The sequence below is a fragment of the Indicator indicator genome, chromosome 16, assembly GCF_027791375.1.
Source record: "Indicator indicator isolate 239-I01 chromosome 16, UM_Iind_1.1, whole genome shotgun sequence".
Taxonomy (NCBI): domain Eukaryota; kingdom Metazoa; phylum Chordata; class Aves; order Piciformes; family Indicatoridae; genus Indicator; species Indicator indicator.
In genome coordinates, this window is record NC_072025.1 from 16,647,773 (window position 1) to 16,661,880 (window position 14,108).

The following is a 14,108-nucleotide window of genomic DNA, read 5'->3' on the forward strand; positions in this document are numbered from 1 at the left end:
GGACCCAGTTCTCAGCAAGGAATTTCAAGCTTGTACATGCAGGTCTGGCAGGTGGTGGGGAGGAATAACCAGGGGCCCCTGGCTTTGGGACAGGTTATTTTCTGGGTAACCTTGAGGAGCCCAGGAGGCACTGTCACCTTTTGTATGCCAAAACCTGCAGAGTTCAGCCTAAATGTCCTGTCTCTCTTTCCAACCTGTACAGTACACACAATGCATGCAGCTGTAAGGGAGAGTAAAGAAGGTGGGAAGCTGCCTGCTGGGATTTATGGAGACTTTTCACCACTGCTGTGGACTGTGGCATTGGTGTTCATGTAGATCATGTCCTGCTTAGGTTGTCCAGTCTCTGGAGAGTGCTCTAAAACTCTTGTGAACTTTGGGATCACATGATATCAGCTTAGGTGATGCCACTTAATAATGAATAGAAGAGTCCAGGTGACCTGACATGAAGGGAACAGAGATGCCTACAGATTTCATCTTTCTAGAAGGATTCCTGTCTTCCATCATGACCTTTCTGGGCACAGAGCCCTTCAGAGCCTGCCAGAGTATTCTCATTTACCCTTGTAGGATGAAAAGAGGGTAACAGGAAAGAGCATTAAGGATATGTGCTGCCAGGTAAAGGTTGTTTTGATGGTTCTGAACATGCACTGGCATTGGTTGGATTTCTTCTAAATTCTTGGGTTCAGTTTTATTAGCATCATCTTAGAAGATCTTATAAATTACTCAGTGTTAAAGTGGTCTGCAGCATATATTTGCAAATACTGCAGCAGTTGGCTGAATTGGGGCCTTCCATATTAATGTCTTTTTCAGAGTTTTCCAGGAAAAGATTTCTCATTGCCATTTGTATGGAGCTGAAAAAGTAGACTTGGCAGACAGCTGGTGGGAGAGCTCAGTCTGTAGCTGTTGAGGAGAGCAATGAGTTGCTTTAAACATGTGAGAACTATTTAAATTAAAGAAAAACAGTAATGACAGCTGAGAATATGCTGAGGTTAAAATGGGTCATGCAAAAGCATTTAATTTTCAGAACTGTACCTACTCTTTCCAGCTAGCACTGCAATAAAGTGTGTATGATTGTGCTTGTGTGCAGTGCAAAGGAAACTTCTGGAGTCCTGTGAAATCCAAAGTGATGATGGATGTTCTTGGGAAGCGGCGGTGGGACAAGCACAGAATTGTGCTGGAGGACCAGAAGGTCACCGGGGGTCCTCCTAAGCACAGTGCTGTGCTTGGCCCAACAGTCAGGCCTGTTTTCTGGCTGAAATGTGTGTTTATTGTGCCACATTCAGGACTTCTGGCACTTGTGTTAGATGGATGAATTTGTCTGACTGGGTAAGTTTAACGGCAAAGGCACTTTAACAGAGAAGCAGGAACCAGTTCTTGTGGTGGGGAAGAATAAAAGCTTTCTGCTCCCATCAAGGAGTGTGCATGCATATTCAAAGCTCCACAGTGTGACTGAGATGCCTTGGAGTTATGCTGTTGATAGGACAGATGCTGACAGCCCCAGGAGGAGGATTTCAGCTCTGCTGAAGTCAGTGGGGTTTTGCTGTCTGTGTGGAAGGGGAGGAAGATGAGGCAGCTGCGTATGATTGATGGGAAGGGTGCAGTCCAAGAGCAATCACAAACCACAGCAATTTGTCTCCAAAGCAACTATAGCCTCTCTAGTAGAGAAAGAAGCATATATAGATAGGGATGACACTTGGAGGACAAACAATGTCCTGGCATATATGAAGCAAGGTGTTGTGTCTGTATCCCTTTGGCTGCATCTCATCTGCTGCAGCAGGATGGAGTTGGTTTCTGCAGGCAAAGCTGTTCACCATGGAGGAGAATCATAGCCCCCATGGTCTCTTCCCTAGTCTCCAGCATTGCCAGGCTGTGGGCAGTTGGTTTATGTAAGTAACTTGACATCTGGCCTTGTTCTTCCTCTTGCCTTGTTTTAATTTCCCGTGGCTGGCGGAATGCTACAAAGCAAGGGGAAACCCCTGCCTCTTTAAGTTGTGTCATTTCCCCTCTTTTCTCATTCTGTGTGTCCTTCCCAAATGGAGCAAGTGAACAGACAAGGAAGCAGCTTGGGAAGGTAACTGCTGAACTCAGCTAATTGCCTGTCTTTCCTCTCATGCTGTTACCTTCAAGGAGAAAATGAGGTAAGAAGCAAATTTGCCCATTGAAACCTTTCAGCTGCTGTTGTTAGGTCTGCTGAGAGCCTGTAGGTCAGGGAAAAGGGAAGAATTATGTTTCAGGCTATCTTCAGGAGAGAAAAGCCTTCCTCTTGACTCCTACATCATAACAGGTTTGCCTCTCTCAGCAGAAACACGGAGTTATTAACTTCCCTTCCCTTCTTCTTTCCCCAGCATTATCACACTTTTTCCAGCAGCCAGAGTCACAGGCAGTGGAAGAAAATGGCATGGCCCGCTTCGAGTGTCGCATCGAAGGACTGCCCTCCCCTCTCATCACCTGGGAGAAGGACCATGAACCTGTTCCAGCAGAACCCAGGTGATTCCCTGATGGCTTGAAATAAAGCAGACCAAAACCTGACCATTTAGGATGTGGAAATCCTCTGTCAAAAAGCAGAATGATGAGAGAGGTGATAGACCAGTTTTGGACCTGCTAATTAAGTGATTAGGGAGCAGGTGTGCAAAGGGCCCATGCAAACAGGTCCATAAAACACCTTAATTAAACTAACTTTCCCCCAAATCCAACCCACCAGAGGGGAAAAAAGAAAAAAAAAAAAAGAAAGAACCAAGTCGTCTATCACTGATCTCTCATTCTGGAGCCTTTGCTGTGAAGGACCAAGTGCTCATTCTATGAAAGATAGTTTCAAGGAACCGAAATGAGCTGGAAATTGGCTGATAAACAAAGTAATTGAGACTCCAGCCTCAGTTCTCCAGTGGCCTGGAAGGGTCTGTATGCAGAGATATGTCAGCCATTGTTTCCCCATCCAGGGCATTGGAGGGAAACCAGGAAGAGTAAGCAGAAGGACGGACAGCATCACAAAAGGGAACAGAGAATCTTGAAATGGTGCCAGCTCTGACAGCACAGAACCTGCACCCCACAAAGGCCTGTGTGTATGGAACAGGACACAGCAGGCTGTGGCATGGCTGCCTTTGGCTTGTCCTCTTGTGAGGAGGGAAGTGAGGGATTTGGGCCTGGTGTGGGGAATGTTTCACCAGCTGACTGTGGGGTTACAGAGCTGAGGGTACTGGGTATACCCAGCTGAGCTCCATGATGTGGTTTTTCTCTCATTTTGGTTGTGGTTTTAGGGTCAGTTGTTTTCTTTGCTGTTTTCCCCCACAGATTTGTCTTGGGATTAATGATTCTTCTGGAGCACTGTGTGTGCTCAGTAACCTGGGAGATCTTTCCATTTGTTCTGTTCCAATGTTTAGAGGTTATCTAGTAAAAGACCTTGAGTTTTCTTTTCTGGGGGAAAAGATAAGATTCCTGCAGCATGATAACTTTTCCTTAATCAAGTCAGATACAGGCACAAGAAGAGGATAAACCATTAGTTGGCTGTTAGTTGGCCTGTGGGCATCACTCCTGCAGAGGATAAGTGACTGCATTGTCCTTTAGTTCTTAAAAAGTCATTTTCTGTTCTGCAGAAAGAGCTGTTTCCCTCCCAGGAAAGTTAAGCCAAGAGGCAGGAAGAGAGGCAGGAAAGAGGGGTGGGGTAAGGTTGAGGAATAGCTTTGCAGCAGTGACTGTTTCTGTAGTAATAACTGCTTATATCCCTGAGTCTGAAGGTTTTGAAGAGGGTGTTGCTTTGTAATGAGAAGAAAATTAATTAATCAAAAAAGAAAGGGGAAAAAAACCCCAAACCCCAAAAAAGAAAGGATTGAAGTGGGAAGCATGCCATAAATAGGGCAATGGCTTTTTAATGAGACAGCTCGATGGATGTTGTGAAATTACTTGCTCGGAGATTACTTTCAACACGGGCAGCCTGAAAATTGTTTTCCTTGTAAAAGCCAGACCATAATCTCTGCCTGCTGATCTTGCTTTTTAAATCATGTTTTAGCTAATATGCTTTTTCAGAAGGATTTGCTTTTTTGTTGTTGTCTGGTAGTTGTTGTTGGATTTAATATAACTGGCTTTCGAAGGAATTAAGTGAATTCCAGGAAACGCTGGCTGCCAACCAGCGCTCTCTTATCCTTACCGCATCATGCCTAAGGACTGGATTTCAGGCCAGCCTGATTACTGTGGACTCCCTCCTGTGCACACTTCTGATGAGCCTGGGAAGATGCAATCATTTGGATAGGTAGGCGGCAGGATGATGATTTCATCTTCCAGAATAGCTTGGTTAGGTGTATGTACAAAATCAGGCTCTGGGGCTGTAGATACAAGCCTGAAGATGATAATGCTGCTGCATCAATGTTTATCATTTCTTCTAAGAGAGCTGGAATAGTCCTGGACAGCTGACACTGCTGCTTTTCTTTTTTTCTCCTTTTCTTTTCTTTCTTAGTGTTGATCTTACCTTTGGGCACTCTTCTCACCTTTGCCCTTGGGTGCAGATTCTAGCATGGTGCCACCGTGAAGGTGCTGCGGGCTGAGCTTAACTACTCTTTGAGTTGTCTTTCTTAAGTGCTTACTGATGTTTTAAGAGTACTTTGCCTGCCCTGCTGAAGTCCAGGACAAAATCTAACTCTCATATATGAGTAAGGCACAGAAAAATTTTGCAGTCCTGGCTCTGAGGTACTTTTTAAAACCATGTCTTAAATCTGCAGCAGCTGCTGAGAAGTGGCTTGCAGGTTTTCTCTGGGTTGCAGTTGTTTTGGGGTGTACATCTCTTGGTGTACTCTATTCTCTGTTTCAGGTGCTGGCTGGGTTTTACACCAGCTTCCAAATTGCTGTTTATTTTTCCTAGAGCCAAGATGAGTACTTGCTAGGAACTGGAGGTCTTCGGAGGTCAGCACATAAACACATACTCTGCAAATCACATCTGCAATCACAGTGTCTTCTTCCACATTTTGGCTAAGTGAGAGTTTTACTGTGTGGAGTGTTCACTTCTGTCGTGAGTCAAGAGTGCCTTAGTGTGGCTCACATTAGTGTGCAGGGCCCTTGAGCTGTGAGTAAAAGGTCTTTCCAACCTTTGAGTCCATGTCAAAGCTGCAGATTCCTGACTTGTCCTCAGGACTGCTACTTGAGTCTATTTAAAAGGCTATGAGGAAGGGTATGCCAGAAACTTACCTAGGAGAAAGAAGGAGAGTTTGCCTGTTAATGCTGGAATATTCTCTGCTGTACACACAGTTCCTGAGCACTGCCCTGGTAATGAGCACAGAGGAGGTGAGCAGCTGTTGGCCCCTCTGTGCTCTCTTCTCTGCCCCCACTCTTGTGTAGAATCTGCTCAGGGAGGAGCAGAGAAGGGAGCAGCTACTTATTCGTGCCCTGTTGCTCTGGCAGCTTGCTGTGTTCCCAGTAGCTGGACCCTGGTCTGAATGTGCTGCCCTTTAACCAGTTACCTGCTGCAAGTAGGGGATTTGCCTTCTGTGAGTCTCCTGAGAGATTTTGGCACTATAGCTGTCAAACTCCTTGGACTGCAAAGGTGCCAGAATTTCTGCTTCTCTCCCTCTGTCCTTTGGGTTTTGTTTTCTACTTAATCCATAGTGAAGGTGAGCAGACAAAAAAGATCTGCCCTTTGTGTGGAAGGAAAGGTAGCACCCAGTGTCTTCTCTGAATCATCAGGCAAACTTGTTTCCTTGCAGAGAGCCTGGGCAGGGTGCAGAATGCACTTGAAGGCTGCCTGGAGGCTTCTAGTCCAGGGCTGCTGGGAGCCTAAAGAGCTAGAGGCTTTGTGAGCAGCTGTAAGAAATTGTGTATAGAGAAATCCTGCCTTTCTTCCCTTCTTGTTTCCCTGGGAGAGCAAAGTTCATTCTCTGCTGTGCTTTCCTGACAGGATGTACTGCATTAAGTAGATCTCTCTGCTGCTGGACTCACTGCAGGAGGCATCTTGAGCTATGTGTTGATTGAATCTCTTCACTCCTCCTTGCCCGAAGCTCCTCTCTCTTCAGAAGCACAGTAGCTGGCTTTCTGCTGTCAAGCGAAGTTAGGCATGTAGGCTGAGCATGACCCTGGACGCAGTTCTGAGCAACCTGGTCTGTCTGTCCCTGCTCTGAGAAAGTAAAGGCCATAGACAACTTTGAGAGGTCTTTCCCGCCTCAGTGAGTCTGTGCTACATAACTGGAGTGTCTTTTTGTGGCTGGGAGATGCCTTGCCTAGTGTTTGAAATATGTTGCTATTAATTACAGACTCAAATAGCAGATGCACAACGAAAATAAATATTATCGCAGTGGGAGGCTTTCCCTCACAGAGCTGAGAGGATGCAAATATTTGTCTCCTTTCTCCTGTGTCCTGATGAGACATCTTGATGAGGGACTTCTGGGCACCACCTCTTCTGAGGTCTCTGGAGCTTGATCCTGAGAAAAGCCTCTCTGTAAGTAGTGGGAGCATGGCTTTAGGGATCGTGGGAAGCTTCAACAAGTCTGTCTGTGATTTAGGCTGTAGGATCGTGCCAGTAGAAACAGTCTGGTCACTGGAGGAACTCTGTTAGCTCTTCTCTTTCTTCATCAGCTGTCAAGATGACAAGAAGTGATGAACTCAGATTGCCAGTGAGGTTCAGGATAGACGCTAGATTTGCAGCAAGGGTATTTCTCTGGAACAGACTGCTTAGGGCAAGGGAGGCATTCATGTTACACGAGGGTTAGGATAAACGTATGCAGTAGCAAGTGTGCTATTGGTGACCAGGGCATGAATACAGGATGAATGATCTCTTAAGATCCTCCTGGTTCTGTGACCCTCTCTCGTGGTACTCCAGTTACCTCAGCAGCTGGACAGCCACGGTTTTACTTGGAGAGTTTACTTATTGTGATCTTAGTGGATGGAAGGACTGGCATTCACGCTTCTGACTTGTCTTTATGCTGTTCCCGTGGAATAGCTGCTGTCCCTCCCCTTAGCAATTGCCTTTGAATGTGTCCTCTTCATAATGAAGACTGATAACCCAGAGCTGCCTGTCAAAGCTCAGCAGCTCTGTTTATAGAAGCTTGCAATTAAAAATGGATCTCATATATAATTAAAAAGGATCATGCAGGCTTTGTGCCTTGCATTCAAGAATAAAGAGGCTGCCATCTAGGAATCCAGGCAGAAAATGGAGATGCTGACAGCCAGCTCCTACTTTTATGCTAATTGCTAATCATCTTCTTTGTTCAGTGTAATGCAGCAAGGATTGTCTTCATAGTATGAGCATGTAGTCATTTCACTCTCCATGGAAGTGTTGCCCAGTAGCTCCCCATGGGCAAATGTGGGGGGATACTGAACGCTCAGCTCTAAGTTTGTTAGCTTGTGAAAGCCAGAAACTCGTGGAAGAGCAAAAGGAATCAACCCAGGAATGGTGCAGCTTCATGTAGCTGTGTCCTGACAGTTTTGGGCCATGAAGGTGCTGCTGTGTACTCACTATGGGACTTTTAGGTTGGACATTAGGAAAAATTCCTTCCCTGAAAGGGTTGTTAAGCCCTGGAACAGGTGGCCCAGGGCAATGGTGGAGTCCCCATCCCTGAAGGGGTTTAAAAGCTGTCTACGTAGATGCAGTGATAAGTGACAGGGTTTTGTGGTGACCTGGCAGTGCAGCAGGGAAAAGATGATGTTCAGACTTCTTTGCAATGTATTTTTTTGTCTGTCTACAAAACTTCTGTGAAAAGCAAGTGGTGAGACTGGCTGTAGTGTGGGCACTTGTTCACTTGGAGTCATCTGCAAACCTGTGTGTAGAATGTGCCTGTGTAGTTGTTCTGTACTGTACAGCTGCTTTGTATGTGCAAAACTTTCTTGACTTGATCTCCCAAAAGCAGATCCTGTTTTGTCAAGACCTCCAGGCCAGCAGAGGTCTGTACCTGCTTTAAGAACCACCACTTGTGTTGCTCAAAGCTTTCATTTTGCTGTGATTACCAGAACCTGCCCATGATCAATTTACAGGAGGAAAGGAAGGGATAAAATGGCTTTGAACTGAGGAGTAGCTCAAGCAAAACATAGCCTGTCTCACATTCTTCCTTTTGATCACTCAGGTTTATAACTCTTCCAAATGGTGTCCTCCAGATCGTGGATGTGCAGGAGAGCGATGCTGGTGCTTACCGCTGCCTGGCAACTAACGCCGTCCGGAAGCACTACAGCAACGATGCAGTCCTCAGTGTCCTGAAAGGTAAGGAGCAGGCAGGAGCCTGGTGGGCTGGGCACATCTGCCACGCAGCCACTGCATGGCAGGGATGGTCAAGCTGAGCTGAAACAGCAGTGATGAGCTCTCCTGCTGGTGTGGCTCTGCACAGGGCAGGCTTTGGTTGGAACTTGAAGGGAAGGCATTTCAGTGAAGGTTTCTCTTTCCTTCAATGGGATAAGCAGGCTGGGTGGGAGGTGCTGTCACCTCTGCCCTGCCACAAGACTAGGAGGCCAACTAGGAGGACTAGGAGGGATTGTTTCTCTCTCTGCCCAGGGACTTTCTTTGGCATATGTATTTTGACAGCCCTAGAATCCTTTTTTCCTTTGGGGCTTTTAGAAGAAGGGGACAAGCACCCTGCTTGTGCCTTGGGGAAGTGTTGTAATCTTGTCTTGGATGGCAGGACAGGAGGAGGCTGGTTTGGTTGGTTCCAGAGATCTTTATGTGGTATTTGGGAAGAACCTCAGCTGGGATTTCTTCTGGTGACACAGAAGGTTGGAGCAAGGCTTTGGGTGTGAGCTGTCCTTTGCCTCCTGATTGGGGCCTCAGTCTCTGAATGAGTTTATCTTTGTAAACCAAGAGTGCAGTGGGCAAGTCTGGACATGAGAAGGTAGCTGAGAGCAGAAGTGCAGTGGGGGTCTCCAGACTCCAGCATCCTTCCCAACAGGCCTGTCTGCCTCCCCAGTATTGTATAATCCCTGCCTGCACATGGACAAACTCACCAGCACAAGGGGTCGGGCCAAGCTGTGCCTTCTCTTGGGACAGTGCCCCCTGCTGCTGTCCCCAGTTCCTGCTGACCCCAGTATGTTTCATAGGCAGCTTTAACCTTGGAAGCTCTGCAGTCGTTCCCAGCCTTTCTTGTCTTTGTTTGGGGTTACATTGCTTGGCATTCCGCTACCAGCGGATTTTCACGGAGATGGCTTTGCTGTTCATCCATCAGCAGGGAATGTAATTAACTGTGGAGCCTGAGAACACACCTCTGATCAATGGATTGCGTCGTGGAGGTAATCTGTGTGGAATCTGCAGAGAATTCGTGAGCAGTTGAATGCTCTGTATCTAATTACCAGCCCCTGCCAGATCCTCTGTGTGCCTAATGAAGCAGAGGCAAGGGGAACGCTGGCTGTGGGCAGTTCTGCACTCAGAAATAGTTCCTATCTTGGGTCTGGTTTGCTATTAATCACTACTATTGATCAAGCTACAAAGGGGACTGTGCCATCCTTGGCATCATAACTCGTTCGGCATAATTGTATCTTGTAACTCTGCAATGTTTAATCTGCTTTGCAAATGGAGGCAAGGAAAGAGGTTAAATGGGAAGCATTCCTTCTGGAGCACCAGCCGGCCCCAGCAGATTTCTGCCTGCAGTTCTCACCCAAATCTTGTTTCTGCAGCACCACACCACCCGCTGGCTGCAACAACAAATATGTGAGGTTGAGTTTTTCGCCAGATTGAGCAGATAGTGATGAAAAACATGCCTGTTAAATCTCTGGGTTTTTTTATAATTGGGGAGAAGTATCTCTGAGACAGATGGGGAACTGCAGTGACCTATGCAGGCTGCAAACTCCTCCATGAGTGATGGGCAGGCTATCGATCCCTTTTTTGTTTCAGCACTTCACTAACAGAGGCATATTTTTGGATGCCTGGACTGACTTCAGGAGTCTTTTCCTCCCTGTTCAGAAGCAGCTTATAGTAGTTTGAGCGGACTGATGAGGCAGAAATCCTTTGCCAGTTGCAAAAAATAAACCCAAACTAAACCAAAATGAACAAAAAATTTCAGGAAAAAACAAAGCCACAACAAAAACCAATCAAGCAAAACCCAAACAAAAGACCAATAGGCTGAAATACAATTATTTAGCGTTGCTTGAGCTGCTTATTGGGAGATTTTGGCAACCAAACTCCTATGTGTCTGCAGGCAGGAGAAACTAAACTATTTCTTCCCTCCCTGCTGATGGCTCCAGAGTCATTTGTGCTGAATTTGTCAAGATTCCTGTCTTTCAGCCCCACTGCACTGCCAAGGCTCCTGGAGAAGGCTTGTGCAGTGGGACCTAGTGTCTCCTTACCAACTGTGCCTGCAGTTTTGGTGTCCCACTGACGGTACTGGGCAGTGCTGTGTGCTTGTGATGGATTTTTGGGGCCACGCTGCTTATAGTACAAACACCTCCACTTGCATGGAGTTGCCAGCCCTCAGGCCTGGGAGCAGCTCATGTTGTGCCTCTGTGCCTGCCAGACAGCCCTGGATTTGAATGGACTATGCATAGCAAATAATCTGTTTCCCTATAGCTTTTCTGTCCAGTTGTCCTTTTCTTTCCCCTTCTCCCCCTCGTTCCCAGTACAATGGCTGGGAATTGTTCCATCTGCCTTATTAAAGGCCTTTCCCCAGGAAAAGCAGTGATTAGTGTGACCCCCTTCTGTCCTATTTATGTGGCCTGAAACCCCCCCAGAGGGGGCTTCCCCTGACAGTGTGACTTCTCCATCACATGGGGAAGACTGGATTGTGTATCAGTGGCTAAATACACGCTGGCCTTACCCAGGCAGGGCAGAGAGCTGTGCTCAGTGCTGTTGGAAGTGCTGCAGATGTTTTGGCGGTGCAGACTTCATGGTGCAGATTTCCAGACGTTCCCTGGGGAAGCAGCATTGTGAGCTGGAAGGGAAGAGAGCAGGCTGGAGAGCGGGATAGTCACACAGCCCTCAAACAGCTTGCTGGCCAAATAAGCATAACTCAGATTTTCCCCTTGGATCTTCACTGCTCCCTGGTGGATGGAGCACCACATCTGGCAGCTCTCCATCCCTTCACCCCTCGCCTGGACACATGGACACTGCAGCTGTGCTGCCTGAGGAAGTGTTAGGTGCTGGCTGCAGGATGCTTTTCCCAGGTGCTCTGTCAGTGGCTGCTGCCTTTCCCCCCTCTACTCTGCCCTAGTGAGGCCACATCTGGAGTACTGTGTCCAGTTGTGGGGTCTCCAGTTCAAGAGAGACAGGGAACTGCTTGAGAGAGTGCAGTGGAGGCTACAAAGATGCTGAGGGGAGTGGAGAGGAGGAAGGGCTGAGAGACCTGGGGCTGTTTAGCCTGGAGAAACACAGCCTGAGAGGGGGTGTGCTTAATGCTCAACAGTAGCTGAAGGGTGGGGGGAAAGAGGATGTGGCCAGAGTCTTTTCAGTGGTAGGACAAGGGGTAGCAGGCAAAAAGTGGAACCCAGGAGGTTCCATCTGAAGATGAGAAGATACTGCTTTCCTTTGAGGGTGCAGGAGCAGGCTGCCCAGAGAGGTTGTGGACTTTCCTTCTCTGAAGAGATTTCAAACCTGCCTGGACATTGTCATCCTGTGGGTGACCCTGCTTTAGAAGGGGGGTTGGACTAGAGGATATCCAGAGGTTTCTTCCAACCCCCACCACACTGTGATTCTTTGCTCAGGGTCAGTTCTCAGTGGGGCTGTGCCTTCCTTCTGTAGCTGCTTTTTCTGGACGCAGGCTCTGAAGCCCTACTCTGAACTTGTGCATAAAAAGTTAATCCCTGTGTGTCCTGCTCGTGTTCGTAAGTCCTTGATACACAGAAGGAAGTGCTGCCATGCTTCATAAAGCATCTCTCAAAGAAGAGTGGCAGAAGGGCTTGAGGAAGATGACATTGTGTGGTCTCAGCAGTTCACTTTGCCTATCACTTCACTTTTTTCCTTCTTCTTATGCATGTTTGCTCTTTGTGGATTTTCTTGAGGACAGGGACTATCTCCTGCTCTGTGCTTGCCCCATGACGGGTAAAATGTGGCTCTGGCATTCCCATTGCAGCACAACCAGCCATCAGAGGCTGTGCTTCTGCTAGAACAGTACATTTTTGCAATAATTTTATCCTTTCTGGTTTTAAGTGACACAAGGCATGTGGCTCCCCCTAGCTCCTGCTGCATCCTTCCTAGTGAATGGATACTGGGGTTTCTCTGCTCCACAGCTGGCCCAAATTTCACTTTCCTGCAGTTCATCTTACTATTTTTAGTTGCACAGTGCTGGGAGGCTTGAAAAACTTCTCCTTCCTCCTTGGGTTTTAATCCCTTTGAATATGTATAAACAGTGTGGTGTTCCCTGAGTGACCCAAAGAAAGTTATAGGTCTTATCAATTTCAGACCATAATAGAGTTTGGCTGGGCTGGGAGAAGGACAAGGAAGTAAAACATGACTGTTTGGAGATCCTGACCCCACAGCTTCTTCCTGGAGATTTCAGTGTTTGTGTCTCTTCACATTTACAGGATGGTCATTGCACAAGAGGGAACAAAGCACGGTTCAGGGAGCCAGGACACTTGGGTTCTTCTCTCCTCTCTGTTGCTGGGCCACTGAGGAGACTCAATTCCTTAACACTTTAATTTCTGCCTCTAAGTAGAGGTGATGGAATAGCCTTGGAGTTGCCCTCTTAGAAGTGATGGGTCAATCTGGAGAGTGATTATGGGCATTTGATGCTGGAGGTCTGTCTGCTCAGGTGAGCTGGACATCGAGGAGAAGAAGAAGATGCAGACACAGACCTGGTTGTGGGTGTGAGGTCTTTCATAGTCACAGAATGTCAGGGATTGGAAAGAGACCTCCAGAGATTATCTGGTCCAACCCCCCTGCTAAAGCAGGATCCCCTAGGGCAGGTCATACAGGAATGCATCCAAATGGGTCTTGAAAATCTCCAGAGAAGGAAACTCCACAATCTCTCTGGGCAGCCTGTTCCAGGACTCTGTCACCCTCGCAGTAAAGAAGGTTTTCCTCACGTTGAGGTGGAACTTCGTCAGTTCCACTTCGTGTCTGTTGCCCCTCGTCTTGTCACAGGATGCCATGGAAGAGACTGGCCCCTTGTGTCCTCTACGCCCTGCCCCAGGCCTGTGCCTGCAGAGTTGCCATGGTTGCTCTGACTTTTGCCTTGGACCAGGCTGAGAAGAGCCAGAATGCACAATAGCCTTCCCCTGACACTAACAAAACATCTGTGCATTGATGGTTGTGTGGTGGTCTCAAAGGGGTGCTCCATGGGATCCTCTGCCTGTGCTGCAAGAAGTGCAGGACTGGGGAGAGCAGATGAGCTGAAGAGTTTTCCAGCAGCTGAGCACGTCCCCCATGAGTTGGGATTTAGTAGTGTGTTATTAGAGATGACACTGCAAGATTGCCGTTGGCAGAACATCATTTACGTTGACAGTTGTAGCAGCTTGCTGCAGCAGTGTCCCAGGAAATGTATTTTTCAGCCAAATATTTGTATGAAATATGATAACAGGGACAGAGCTTGGAGGCAGCTGAAACACCTTCACTTTTTTTGTTCTTTTGGTGTTTGTATTGCAGTGGTTTGCAGGGACCAAGGGAGAGCCAGGCTCTAGGTGCTGGGACCTGGGTGGTTCCTGCTCCAAAAGGCTGCAGGAGAATATATCTGTTGAATGGGATGAACACTGGGGATGGAGGGGAAGGTGGTGATGAAGTGAGCAGCGCTCGCAGTTGGCCACCACCTCCCAGAAACAGACGTGCTGTTAGCACAAGTGGAGTTGCAGTCCCTGCATGTGTGAATGACGTGCTGGCTGCTGGCTTGGCACTCAGCCTGAGCCCTGAGCACACGTGCTGGGCTCCCCTCACAGCTCTTGGATGTGGGCACCGTGCAGTCCAGGAACAGGAAAGTTCAGATTTGGGGCAATGCTGCTTTGCTCTGACCTCTCTTACTACAGCTGGACATTGGTCTTGTTGTGTGTGCTGCTGGTGGTGGTGAAGGGCAGCATCAACCAAAGCAGGGTGAAGGTCCTGTCTGGTCAGAGATGGTCTTCCTCTAGCAGGAAGGCAGAGGCAGAGGCAACCAGGCCTTGTGATGTTATGGGGTAGAGCTGTTGGAGAGAGAGATTCCACAGCTGAGTTTGTGGGCACAGGAGGCTGGTAAAGGCTGTGCTGCGAGGCAAGAGCGCCTTGGAAACATGCAGGGGGAGAAAACATGAGATGGCAT

At 47.7% G+C, this 14,108-nt stretch overlaps 1 protein-coding gene across 1 annotated transcript in view; it reads left to right on the plus strand.

Annotated features, from left to right (window-relative positions):
• IGDCC4 (immunoglobulin superfamily DCC subclass member 4) overlaps positions 1–14,108 on the plus strand; it is a 96,298-nt gene that overhangs the window by 41,319 nt on the left and 40,871 nt on the right. Inside the window, exons 3-4 of the mRNA XM_054388147.1 lie at positions 2,343–2,484; positions 8,034–8,167. Of these exons, the coding sequence (XP_054244122.1) occupies positions 2,343–2,484; positions 8,034–8,167 (276 nt within the window). The remainder of the gene's footprint in view (positions 1–2,342; positions 2,485–8,033; positions 8,168–14,108) is intronic.